The sequence below is a fragment of the Corvus kubaryi genome, unplaced genomic scaffold, assembly GCF_017639235.1.
Source record: "Corvus kubaryi isolate FWS band 111438036 unplaced genomic scaffold, C.kubaryi_AGA036_p1.0 37341, whole genome shotgun sequence".
NCBI lineage: Eukaryota > Metazoa > Chordata > Aves > Passeriformes > Corvidae > Corvus > Corvus kubaryi.
The window spans coordinates 11,865,113-11,878,726 of NW_024581112.1; the positions used below are offsets into that span (position 1 = coordinate 11,865,113).

At 54.2% G+C, this 13,614-nt stretch overlaps 1 protein-coding gene across 4 annotated transcripts; it reads right to left on the reverse strand.

Moving 5' to 3' along the window:
• Positions 1-974: 974 nt before the first annotated feature.
• Positions 975-13,564, reverse strand: LOC121666135 (PILR alpha associated neural protein). Of its 4 annotated transcripts, none has more exons than XM_042031296.1 (6): positions 13,217-13,564; positions 6,821-6,889; positions 6,090-6,676; positions 5,862-5,943; positions 5,399-5,626; positions 975-5,248 (listed from the first exon to the last, which is right to left on the reverse strand). In XM_042031296.1, the coding sequence occupies exons 2-6, from the start codon at positions 6,862-6,864 to the stop codon at positions 5,227-5,229; spliced, it is 963 nt and encodes a 320-aa protein (XP_041887230.1). In that variant the 5' UTR covers positions 6,865-6,889; positions 13,217-13,564; the 3' UTR covers positions 975-5,226. The 4 variants fall into 4 exon arrangements, with proteins under 4 accessions (XP_041887230.1, XP_041887232.1, XP_041887229.1 ...); XM_042031298.1 differs by having other exon boundaries at positions 6,793-6,889; XM_042031295.1 differs by having other exon boundaries at positions 6,090-6,679; positions 13,217-13,563.
• Between the last annotated feature and the right edge of the window lie 50 nt (positions 13,565-13,614).

Here is a 13,614-nt window from a genome sequence, read left to right on the forward strand (position 1 = left end):
CACAGGGGCAGAAGAGGTGCTGGTCGGCCTCTTGTGTGTCTGTAGCCTGGGACAGCCACCGCAGGAGTGTGTCTGCTCTCTGAGGGGCCTGGGCCATCTCCAACCCACAGAGATCCTGTCCAGGGCACAAGGTGCCATGTGGAGGGGCCTGGCCCTGCAGCAGCAAGGGTCCTTGGGCAAAAATCCCAGAGTCTGAGGTCAGGTCTGGCCTGTGAAGCCTGTTCCTTCCTCCAACAGTAAAGAGGATCAGGGACGCCTCCAGTGCCCAAAGGACTCAGCGACAGGGCAGAGGGAGCAGGGGCTGGGAACCATCCCCATCCCCTGCAGTCTTCCAGCCATTGCCAGGGAGCAGCTTTCGGAGCGGCCATCAAGCCCGGTACGCCCCCAGCCCCGGTTGCCGCCGGGCTTGCGGAGTGGAGGAGTTGCAGGAGACAAGGATGCTTAATTACAGAGCAGCCCTGGAAACCAGCAACAGCAGCAGCACTGTGGCCAGGAGGGGAGGCAGCAGGGCTGTAAATAGAAATTGCGGAGGCAGCCGCGGGGAACAGAGTGAGGGAGGCTTCTGCGCTTGCAGCGCTGCATGTCCCTCCCTTCCCCTCGGCTTCTCTCACCTCTCCCGGACACCATGGTCCCCAGTGTGAGCTGGAGTGTGACAAGCGGCATGTGACAAGCAGCCCCAGAGTGCGGCTGGGAGGCAGCAGCTCCAGAGGCAGGACAGCGGCTTTGGGTGGGGAAGTGGGTGAAGAAGGGCTCCTCCTCCCATGGAAGTGTATGAGGGTGGTCAAAGGGCTTCTTTAGCCAGCAGAGACCAAGACAGAATGGACACGGGGCCAAATTGCCCTCTGTACTCCCAAGAAGAGAGTGTGGGATGCCAGGAGTCTGAGCCCCCATCCCGCTGGGGTTCTGCCCAGGGTGCAGTCCCTCTCATCCCACCCTGACTTTTCCAGTGTGGCATCATCCACAGCAGCAAGAGGTCTGCTTTCAATATTTTGTAAAGTTTTATTTAAAAATGTTGAAACTAACATCCCACAAGATTTGAATATTTCACCACAAGGAGAAGAGAAATCCTACAAAAATATATATCACAGCGCACAAGGGCAGGGGAGGGGGAAGGGCGAGACTGAGCAGGGGAGCAGGAGGGAGGCCAGAGGGGAGGATGGAAGCCGTGGCAGAACGAGACCGAGTGGCAAAGGGAGAACAAGAGAGGAATAGGGAGAGCGAAACAGTAGGAGGGGAGAGAGAACCAGGAGGGAGACCATGGTACAGGACAGGAGTGGGAAGAGGGAAAACAGTGGGAGAGGGAAAACAACAGGAAAAGAGGAGTAGAGAGCCAGCAGTTGGTGAAGGAAGGGGACCTCTCTCTATGGTCCTGCCAGGGTAGGGCCAGGACTACAGTGGGACAGTAGCAGGGATGCAGCTGGGGAGCTGGAGTTTGATCCAGGACTTTTGTGCTGCAGGTCTCAGCTCTAAGGCTGTGCCAGAGTTGTGGTTTGTCAGAATGAAAAAACAAAACCACAGTTTAATTCAGAACAGTCTCAAGGTGGTCCTGTTTGAGAACTTGCAGGGAATGAACAAACCACTCCTTTCCAAGCATTTTTCTTCATCGGGAAATAGAGTGGGAAATGAAGGGACCAGATTTGCAAGGGCACTTGGGTGCCATTGAGGAAGAGGTAGATAGCCCTCTCTGAAATTTTGGGATGCTTGGCTGGATGTGAGTCCCTGGAAACTGGACTGGAGGAGAGGTGTAGAAGCACACACCAGAGGTCTGCTCCCTGCCTACCAGTTGCTACCAACCAGATGGGAAAGCCCAGGCAGGATTTGGCCTTGTGGTCATACCACTCTCTTGGGTAAAGAGAAGGAGACTCCAGTTCCTGTTTCGAAGCAGGAACTTCCCTCCCTTCCACTGCGCTCACAGAGAGACCACACTTGTGTTAAAAAACCAGGGCTCTCCAGGAGACACAGTTACTTCATCTCACTCAGCCCACCTGGCTGTTCCCTTTTAATAGCATAGAAATATTGGGCAGAATTAGCCCAAGACTACGAATACTTCCAGTTGGTTTCCCTGCACACTTTTGTCTCTGCAAAATTTTCTAATGGAAAAAAAAAATAAAAGTCTTTCTCCTCCATTCGTCTAGAAGACAGGGAAACCTGATGGGCTGTGACTAAGAAGGTGCTGCCCTCTGCCCTGGCTTGGTACTCAGTGCTGTCAACCCATCCATGTGCACATCCTACAAAATATTACCCTGGGCCAGGGTAGAGACCTCAGGCATGCTCTGGCTCCAGTCTGTGTAGGGGAAGATGGTTTATAAGGCTCCAGTCATGGAGCAAACAGATCCAGTGAGATTATTTATTGACTGAAAGAAGCATGTGTGTCCACATGTGTTCTGTGTTTTGTTCCAGGGACAAAGCACAGCAATGAATGTTTGGGCAGGACAATGAAGTTGTTTCCCTGTATCTAACCTGTTTTGTTTGAGACATTGAATGACTGCCATAAAAACGTATTTGGCTAGGAAAATTGTTCTTAGAAAAGATGTTTATCATACCCAAGCTTCTGTTGTTGTAAGAGTTTTCTCTACACAGGTTCACCAGCTTTCCCCTTACCACAGTATCCATGAAATCCATGTCACCCCCTGGAGACACTTTTACCAAAACCAGAGACATGTAAAAGGGGGAGGAAAAACCCCCAAACTACCAAAATCTGATTTGTTTGCAGAATTTACAAAAGCCTGGCCAGAAGAACACGGGGCTTCCCCACATCAAGTGTTGGAAAATGTTTTCACTATGCCTCCTGTGGTCCCCTGCTACTTCCTTACAAACCTTCTCTCCATGCAGCATGTGGAAAATCCAAGGACAGCCCTTGAAGTGGAAGAGTCCAAACTCTGGCCTTGTTTCAACAAATGCTGTTGATCAAAGAATAATCTAATTAATCTGGTCTGGAAGATTACTTCAACCAGTTCAAGGTATTGTAAATTGCCAGCAATCAGCAGTGTAGCCTCCTGCAGATGTCCTTCCCCAGCAGGGATGTGCTGGAGAGAGGGGTAACAGGGGCAGCAATGAATGGGGCAGGGAGCAGGAACTGCCACCTGCTCCTTCCCTGTCCATCTGCAGCTTAAATGTCCCCCAAAGCCTTGCATGGATCCTAAATAAGAACAGGCTCAGTAGCAGATCGATCTATGGTAAAGCACTAATATCCCCTGCTGTAGGCACAGACTCAAACTATGCTTAGACTAGAGATCTCCAGAGTCCTTTTCCACCTACATCTTTCAGCCACTCTGTGCTTTTAATAAGCCAGTAATTTTATTTGACCTGTCATTTTCTCCAAATCTCTACTGTTTTTGGGAAGCTTATTGTAATCTACACTCTCGTTTAAATGCCCTTCACAGTGAGTCAATTGGGACCCGAGAACACCTAACAGTTCAGCTGGGTAAATGGGCAGAACCAGGCCTCTTGTGAAATTCCCTGTGCTTTGTCCTATAAAGAACAGCCTTTTAATGCAGAGATAAAGAATGAAAGGCCACTTCCCTCTCTCCAAGATGACTTTTGTCAGAGACCTTGTATGGTGCTTGAGGGCCTTCAAATTGTGGGTGATTTTCCTGCCTCTGGCCACATCAGTCCAGCAGCTGAAGGTGTTTGTATGCTGTAGGGGCAACCTTACCTAAATGTGCATCTTTTCACCTCAGTGGCTGTCAGTGTGGGGTTTTAATTAATTTTAAAGTGTCCATAAAAGCTAAGAGCAACTATTGTCATTAAGGTGAAATTTGCCATCTCACGCTTCCTCAAAGTGACACTCATGGGTCCATGCCTAGGAAGAGGTGGAGATGCATGGATCTTGCTCACACAAATAAGTGACAGTGTGGCTGCCAGCCCCACAGACCACCACAGCCCCAAAGGAGCAACCAGTTTGGACAGATACCTGTGCCATTGCTTTCCATTTCTAACCAGCTGGGGAACTGAATGAAGCTTCACTTGGGAGCCCAGATACACCCTCTCTCGTGCCCTTGGTGAGCACTGCCTTGTGGGTTTCCAGTCACCTTGCACTCCAGGAGACCTCCCAGCAGTACATGGCAACACTTGCAATGCTCCCAAGGCCAACTCTAAACTGCTCTTGGTCATCCCAGGTGCAGAGTCCTGTCTGCTGCCTTGTTGCCTCTGCCAGGAATGTCTGAAAGCAATTCTCTTCCTCAGCCCAGCAAAACTCAAGCTCCTCGTGCCCAGCTATGTCTGCATGCTATGCTTTAGCTGTGTACAGGACACTTGTTAAATAACATGGTGAGCAGAGGGCTTCACCTCAGATTTTCTGGAAAGCATCATCATAGACTGGTGCTATTCAGAAAAACCTTGCTGAAGGAGGCTGAAGCGGTGAAGAGGGACAGCAAGGAGGCTTTCAACAGATCAAAACATTTGGAAAGCTAAAGGAATCTTTTCCAACTTTAACTGGCAAGAGAAGTGGCATGGGGGTGGGAACTGAGGGGAAAAAACTCTGTACGGAGAGAGGAAGAAAGATACAAGCTGAAGAGAAAAAAACCCAAAGGAGTGTTAGGCAGAAAGAAACTGGAAAGATGTGAGTATCTTCCATCTAGGGGGAATATGATGTTTCCTTCAAGGAAATGGGCTGTTGAGAGGGCCCAGGTGCTCTGTGAGCCTCTTCTGCCCAAGCTTCACCCACCCTTGGGACTCTCGGGAGGGCCAAGGTCTCAGGAACAGACAAAGTTGCCACCTTCCGAGTCACCTGGCAGGCAATCCTGCAGCCACTGAACTCCAGACGTTCACTGCAAAGCACACGACATGGGAAGGGACACACGGAGGGTGAGGGCCCACGGGGACAGGGGTACGCCTTTCCACCTTGCCTACCCCCGGTGTCAGGCATGCACTGGTGAGAGAGTCGCGGAGATCCAAGCGTGTCTGTGCACATATGCTAGGAGAGGGGCTGGGAAGGTCAAGATTTCACACCACCAGCAGCTGTCTTCCCTCCCACCATTCTGCTCTCTCGTCACCCTGTCCTGCATGGGCAGGGCGGGTCCCCAGCTTCCCCCAGCAGGAGACTAAGGAGGCCCAGGTCGTCCATTCGCCCAGGCACATCCCGGTGGGGTTAGTTAATAATGGTGGTGGTAGTGGGCCGTGGCACAAGGAGGTTGTTTTTTCCTGGGGTAGCAGAGGTGGCAAGAGTCCACGCTCGCCAGCTGTGACAGGAGGGTGGGGACGCCAGCTCAGCCTCTCCCGGGAGCTTCACAGGTTCACCAGTGGGATTCTGGGGGAAAGAGGGAATTGGAAATTAATTAGCGCTTACGCTGCCCCAACCCACCACCCCCGCTAACCAACATCACCTTTGCCCTGCCTCAGTGTGCCCATCGCCCTGTCCCCTGCCAGCCCCTCCTGCCCCAGCTCACTGGACACTCACCGGTTGAGCTGGAAGGCTGCATTCTTCCCATGGCCACCCAGTTTCTCTGCACCCTCCTGGCCCTGCCTGGACTCCTCTGCCTCAGGTGCAGGGGCCAGGGGGTCTCCGTAGGGCCCCAGGATGCTGACGGTGGTGGGGGAGAGGTCTGTGAGGGGCTGCTGGCTGTCCTGCTGCCTCCCACTGCTCTGCTGCCCCGAGTGACGCCGGCGTTTCTGATTACGGTCCCAGCTTCAGAGAGAGCAAGGGGTGAGGTAAAGAGATAAGCCCCAGCCCTTGATGACAGAGAGGTTTGTGGGATGGACCCCACTATGCTCGGCATTAGAGCCCAGCGTGGCCAAGTGCCAAACCTTGCAAGGGACTGCAGCACCAGACCCGCACCCCTGGGACAAATGGGTCCAAAGCCCCTGGTCCTCCTGTAGACACCAGCCCAGTGATAGCCTCCATTGGCCCAAACCCCACTCACCAGAACTTGACTATGATTCCAGTGGCAACCAGGACAATGATTATGGAGATGGTGATGGTGACGTACAGCTGGGGGTCCACACCTGTGAGACAGAGGAGTGAGGGTTGTGGTGGTCACTCCCTCCAGTCCCCAGAGAGCAGCAGGGCAAGGGGAGGTTCCTGATGAGTTTTGCAGAAGGAGCTGCTCCTGCAGGGGACAGGGGGTGACAGAAGCAAAGGGCAGATTTACCTTCCCCCCTGGGCCCGAACAAGAAGGGCCGCAGGGTGGCTGGGGTCTCGCGCAGGTTGAGCCCCGCGTTGTGCAGGAGCGAGTGGGAGTTTGGCTGCGCCGTCGCCATCCCGTGTGGCGAGACAAAGGTGTATCCCAGCGGTGGGAAGCCTGGGTTGGCTGAGTTTGTGTCCCCTCCATCCTCATCCGACACCGTGGGACCCCACACGATGGCCCAGGGGTACTGGGAGGAGGGCATGCCGTCCTCGAACCCAGAGGGGGTGGCGGGCCGGGCGCCCGCGGCCTGGCGCCTCAGCCGCACCACGTGCCGCAGCTCTGCTCCCCGCGCGGGCAGGGCACGCTGGCGAGGCAGGGCCGAGTGGGAATCCGAGCGGGAATCCGAGCGGGAATCCCGCTCCGGCTGCGAGGTCCTTTCCCAGATGCAAATGGAGCGTGGGGCCGAGGGGCTCCGGCGGGTGCAAAGAGGCCGAGGGGCTGCTGGGCCCCGAGAACGAAGAGACCATATGCCAGGAGGAGGGACAGCCAGGACGACGAGGAGGAGATGCCACAGCTGCAGGGAGTGGATGCAGGAGAGGAGTGGAGGCATCCTGCTGCGGGGTGGGGGGAAGAAGAAGAGAGCCTGATCTGAAACGTTCCTCTTGGTGAAAGGCCAAGCAGCCGGGAGCAGCCCACCACCCACACTCCTGTTTTCTTCCCGCCTCACCTGCCACTGTGGGAAGCTGTGAACCTACCAGGCACTGGGCTCCATCTCAGATGCAACAGTGTCTTTGCTCATTCAGGATCTTGTCTCATCTTCTTCACTGGGAACCAAAAGGGAGGGGTGTCAGTGTCCCCTCACACAGCGGTGACGGCTCTCTCCTTGCAGGCAGTGTGTGCCACCTCGGGTGAGCTCCCGCCCCGGCAGGCAGGATAAGGGGAGCCCATGCACACACACGTGCACCCTCTCCTGCTCCCATGCCCCCATGCACGGAGGTGCATTGTGTCCCCGCAGATGCCAGCTCCACACAGAAACACATGCATTAGCATACGCTCACAAAAGCAAGGAGTGATCTCTGGAGCACACATGCCCAGGCACATGCGCAGCTTCCCCAGGGACTCTCCTGTCTGAGGGCCAAGAGGGGGATCCAGCATCTTTGTTTGCTTATCACTGGAACAAGTTGGAATCTTAATTCCTGTGTTTATTTATAGTGTGGAGCGTGTAATCCATTTATTAAAAAAGAGCCTCTTCATTGTGTGCCAGAGCGAGGGAGCGAGAGGGGAAGCACGAGAGTGATAAACCAAGACGACTGAGAAAGAGTGAATCAGCGAGAAAAGTCCAGCCTCACTAAAGAATTTAAGAGAAAAAATATGCCTATCAAATATTTAGTATTTACTTTCCTCTTAGCTAACATGAAATTACCTTTCCACACTCCTTGTCTTAATGTCCTCTGCACTGTCCCATCCCTCCCTTTCTCCCCTGTTCCTCCCTTTTCTCTCCCACCTCCCATGGCCGAGCAGCAAAAACACGGAGTGAGGTCGGGTCCCCTCAGCCGGATTTCTGCCCCGGACGCACAGCACCCTCCAGCATCAGCCCGCTGGCAGCACAGCCGCCCTTCATGCTGCCTGCCCCTTCCTTTGGCTGGGCACAGTGCGGTGCCGGCCCTTCCCCGCTGAGCTCTTACGAGCCTGACCCCGGATCCTCTCCGCAACCGCACGCACACACAGGACAAAAAAAACCCCATGCGAGGTGTTCAGCCTGCTCCTTCATCGTGAAGGCGAAAGCATGAATGCCGACAACCCACGGTCATGCCCTCCTGTGGCTGCCGGGATGGAGAAACAGCGATGCTTGGCCGAGGGAGTCAATGCAGAGGCCAACCCTGCCCCTCCAGCTCTGAGCCAGCTCTGCTGTACCTCCCGGCTTCCAAGGGATTACTGCCATCCACCCCTGCTCACCCCATGCCCTGACCTAAAACTGCAGCCCCTCCTGGGTGGGAGGCTTCCTCTTCCTGAGGGAAGAGCCCGGTGCTTGCTGTGATGTACACCTGAGAAGAGGGGCCAGGAGGAAGGGCACCCAAGAGTAAGTAGCTGTCTAGCTCCTGCTGCATTAACTGGGGATATTTTTAGTTTCCTTCTGTTAAATATTTAAACAAAGTTCACAGAAAAAAAAAAAAGAATTGTTGGCTAATGTGCCCTGCCCCTCCCTCTGGGGCAAGATCAGTCTCTGGAGGGATCCTGAGACGAAGATGAGGAGAAAAGAGGAGCTATTCTCAGCATTTCTTTGTACTTGCTCCTGAACCTCTAAGCCTTGGAGGGGACTCAGTATTAAAATGCAGCTCTGCAGAGAGGCAGCAGAATGGAGCAAGTTTCTTCTGAAGCCCAGATACTGGTGAGATATTGGCCATCTGGATTATGATCATGATGCCGTGGAAGATCATGTCTGGCAACACAAATCCATGACACAATTTATTTTGGACCTTGAAAGGGAGGGAATTCCAAGCAGGGAGGACCTCCTCATGTGAATCCCCAGGCTAGAGGGCACACAAGTTGCAAGTTGCAGGAGGGGTTTCAAGGTGGCCTGGAGTGCCTGGGGCCATGCCTTGGACTCACCACAGGACAGTAGTTCCCTGGGATGAAGAGCCTGCTCTGCGTGTGGCACGGCACTCTGAGTCACAGCTCAAGTCTTCGGGGGCTGGGGGCTGTTTTGCATTGGGAAGCAGGAGATGTGGGGCTGGACAGCGCCATCCCAGCAGGAGAGACCTTCTCCAAGTGCAGGTAGACCTCAGTGCCAGTCCCACAGGGAAGTGTGCTGCAGTAGGGCTGCATGTGTAACCTCTAGCACTCCTCCTAAGAGCAATGGCTCTACCCTCAGAAACGTGCCTGGGTGTAGGAATGCTGGGGTCAGTGCGCTCTCCTCGCTTGTTGGGAGGTCTCATACTGGAGACACTGGTGTTCTTCTCAGCTGAGATTGTGAGATCCAGCACCGACACCCCAGTCTATGGAGTTCCAGGGTTGAAAACCTGGGAATAAGAAACCTTACAGAGCCAAATCCTGGATGGCTTTCTAAATTTCAGCCCTATGGAGCAGGTAACATCTGGAATGAGCTGAGGGGGGGTGAGCCCCAGCACTGACCACCTCAGGGGCACATGATGCTGAGGAGCTGACAGCCCATCCATGGGGTGCAAGCTGTGTATGGGTTCTGCTGCCCGCAGTGAAGAGCTGGTGACTCCCGGTGCCCCCACCCCAAAGGTGGCTCCAGATGGGTGCAGGAATGATGCAAAGTCGGTTGGTCTCCATCAACACATTCTGGTTTGTTAATCAGATCCTGGCCAAAGACTGAGAGTGTGTCCTGCACTGGCACACCCAGGACTGATTGTGGAAGAGCTGGGAGCAGAACAGAGGTGTCTCCTATGGCATGGAAGGTGTGGGAGGAAAGGAAGGTTTCAGGTGAAAATACCAGCCAGCACAGGCTGGATTCCACCGAGCTTGGAGCGTTTATGTTTGAAATGGAGCATAGATGTCCCCGTGGATTATTAGACAGATTATTATGCCTAAATTAGCAGACAAAGCACGTCTGGGGCACTCTGCGGTCAGCCACTGGCAGTGGGATTGTGTCCTGGGCACAGACCCTGCTGCATTGGAGGGCAAGAGTAACACATATCCTTTGTTCGGCTCTGGATGCAGCTCCCAGTGTGGATCCTGAATAAACTGGTAGACCCTCAGAGCAGAGGAGGGGATGCCAATGCTCCTACTACCTGGGAGTATAAATCCCACCTTATACCATTCAAGAAGTCTTTGTGTGCCAGAGAAGAGAGACTGGATTTCTGCACCAGTACCTCATAGCAAGGCTCTTGCTTTCATATATGTTTCCCAGGTCTAATGGCAATAAAAGTGGACAGGGCTACTCCCAGAGCCTGAACAGGAACCTGTATACTTTCACTCTAGGTACAGAGCCTTCATCTCAGCGTTCTGATCCCTGTGATGCACAGATGACAGAGTGTGAATGACAAAGCTATTTCCCCAGGGCACTTCATTGAGCTCAGTTTGTGAATCTTGGTGCTTGAAAGCAGTGAGTAAGAACTACACTGTTCTTTGCTACTGCATATGGACCCCACCACCAGTCCAGACTGGGGCTAATCTGTTAGGAGCTGCTCTCATTGCATTTGCAGGATGGAAGCAGGAATCCTGCTGCTGTTCCCCACACCCATCTGTGCTTCCTCCTTCTTTGTAAGTCTCCCGCGGCATGGACCTGCCGCTACTGGGACATGAGAGATCAGATCTCAGTAGCCATACCCCAAAGCATATATAGCAGTTCAATGAGGAGGGCTGGGAATTTACACCCTACCTAATGGCTAGGAGCAAAGCCTGCTGCACTCCTGCTCAGAGCAGGGAGCTCCGACTAAAGCCTGAATGTGACACCCTGAGCTCTGGAGTTCAGATACTGCTGTGCCCCAGGAAAGCCCTAGGATTCGCTGACAATAGCTCCTTCTCCATTTTCAGGATTCTTGTATACCTTAATGCCATGGATAAATCCTATCCAAATAAAAAAGGCATCACAGGAATAAAAAAACCAAGGCGCCAGCCGTGTGCTTGCTGTAGCTCCCTCACATCCGATGCAATCTGTCACCTTCTGCTACAAAATGCTGAAGTTTGACAAATTCAAATGAGGAACAATACTATTAATAAAGAGGGTCACACACCAGCACAATTCACCTAGGCAGGTGGTGTGTTCCCTACTGCCTGCAGCCTTTGCCTGGCTGTATTCCTAAAAGAGATGCTACAGTTCAATCAGAAGTTATGGGCTTGGCGCAGGAAATTAAATCGGTGAAATTCTCTGGCCTGTGCTCTGCTGTAGGTCAGTCTCGATGATCAAAATGGTCCCTCTGGCCTTAAAATCTGAGAATCTCACAGCTTTCTCGATGCCTAGCCGAGATCAGCTTTGACTGGAGAGCAGTTGGATGAAGCCAAGCGCACACAAGCCGTGTTAGTGAGGAGCGGGTAGAGTCTCCTTCCATCCGGGGATGGGAAAAGAGTTGCACCCGATTCTGTCTGGCTCATCTGGCAGATGATGATCTATCTGTATTTTTGTAACATCTAGAGCTTGACTGCTGTGATACTGTGCCTCTAGGAATGAAGCTGCCTGCTCTCAGAGCGCTCCAGCTAGTTCAGAATGCAGCAGTCTGTTTGCTCGGCGACTCGAGCTGCCGGGAATGCATCAATGTGCCCCTCTGCACCCACATCGCCTCGCCTTTGAGCACAGAGTCCAGTTCAAGGTCTCCAAACCAGCATTCAAAGCCCAGCATGGGACAGGCCCCAGTGACCTAAGCAATCAATCACCTCTCCTTATGCAGCGATGACCTCACATGACGGATATATTCCACTGGAACAATGAAATTACCAACCAGTTTGGGGAGAGGGGGAAGGGATGGAAGAAGGGTAAAGAGGCTCATGACCCTGAAAAATGGAACATTCACAAGAGCTGGGCCAAGATTATGAAACTTACTGCTGGCTGAAATAACGCTCGCCATTAGCAACCCCGCAGCACCGAGAGCTTCATGCAAATCCTTGCTTCACCCAGCTCCCCCACTGCAACAATTCCACTCAAAATAGTGATGAAAAAATCAAAACAAACCTGAGGAGGACCAGCCCTCCTTACAGAGAAGGAATGCTAGGTTGGCTGTCATTTTTTAAACTCCCAGCCAGCATTAAGGGCTATGGTGACAGCTACTGATACGAGTCTGTGATCTGGGACCACGGAACCTAGCAGCTATCTCCAAGCACCGAGCAGAGCGAGTTCAGGCACTGGCAGTGAGACCCCCCCACACTGCATGATGCCCTGGGCACACCACACCTGTGTTTTTCTCAGTGGCCATGAACACCCTGGAGTTCATGGTCCGAGAGGCAGAGATGCAGTCATTACGGGTTTGGCAGCAGGAAGCATGAACCCCGGTGTCGGTAAAAAGGAGTTATGTATATGCCCTGCTGTAGTTGGCTGGGTGGGGACAGGGAAAGGGAGGAATCCCAGAGCAGACGACCCAGGGAGACAATTCTGCTGCACTCGGAGGAGTTTTGGCAGCTGGGACCGTGAATTTCAGTGCTGGTAACCCTGGGGTGGAGATGCCAAGCCCATCCGGGGAAAGAGTTCCCGCTGTGCGTGGGGCTGGGGGCAGCACCTCCCAGAGCTGGCTGAATTTGGGGGCTGGCAGTTGGAATGCAGTGGCTCACGTCAGGCTGGTCTACCTGATATCTGAGGCTGAGAGGGTTGTGGCAGCACCCAGGAGGATCCAGCAGGATCGCGGAGGGGCTGACAACTGCTCGCCCTGAGTCAGTGCAGGTCCTGCAGCGTTCAGTGACTTGCCGATGGGAATTCCCGTGCCAGGCTACCAGGGTGAGCGCTTACGGGCTGGGTATGGCAATCCTAGGCTGGGGCGGAATGCAGGGCTGGAAGGGTGATGCTGCATTCGGACATTTTCATAGCAAGGGAATGGGCGTGTGAAACCCATCAATGGTCCTCTGAGCTTAAGTCTCCCTGCATTTGGGAACTGTGAGTGTGGCCCCATTCCAAGCAGCACTCTAGGATGCCGGTCCCCTGCCATCTAGTGCCTGCCTGCAATACATGTCATGAGTCTGACAATCTTCTGCCTCCCAGTTTCCTACTGTTCCCGGGCATCCAAGTGCTTCAAGTGCTGAGTCTCCACATCTGAATTGCTCTCTCTTGCATGGTGCACCCTTGGCCAGGCAGGAGGTGGGATTGACCCCTCTATTTCCTTTCTCCAGCTGCGCCAATTTGGCTGAAGTCGCCTTCCTCAGCGCAGGCTCCAGTGCTCCAGCACAACAGGTCTGTGATGGAGCCCGGAGCTGGAGGGCAAGAGGCAGCGATACCTCGGCTGTGCCCCCTCCCTCCCGGCCCCTCAGGCATCCCCTGCTCCCGACTACAAGAGGAAGAAAAGGAGGGGGAAGGAAGGAGACAGCCGGCTAGAAGGAGACAGAGAACCTAGATGGAGAAAGGGAAAAGAAAAAGGGGGAGAAAGGACACAGGGAAGGAGACGGGGAGAGATGACTTGGAGACGGGCGTGCAGCCCCCTCGCCCCCGCCCCTGCAGCCCCGTCCCCACTCTGTCCCCCAAGCCCGGGCCGAGAGGATGAACTTACCTTGCGGGGAGACGAGTGGGGCGCAGCCGGGGCGGCGGAGCAGGGGGCTGGGGGAGCACAGCTGCTGCTGCCCGTGCCTCTCATGGCCAGGACGAAGGAAGGAGAGGAGGAGGAGGAGAAGGAGGAAGAGGAGGAGGAGGAGGAAGGTTTGCTGAGGCTGAGCCTTGGCTGAGGGAGAGGGAGCGAGAGATGCCTTGAAATAAACAGCTGCCGAGGACTGGTCCAGCCCCTCTTTCTCTCTCTCTGTCTCTGTCTCTCTCGCTCGCTGCCTCCCGTTAACCCCATGGCTGCTGGCACGGGCGCGCCCGGCACCGTGGCCCCCGCTGCAGCCCGCGGGGGGCGCCGGGGCGGCCGGGCGAGGCCAGCGGCCGGGCGGGGGCAGCGCGTCCCCCCGGCCC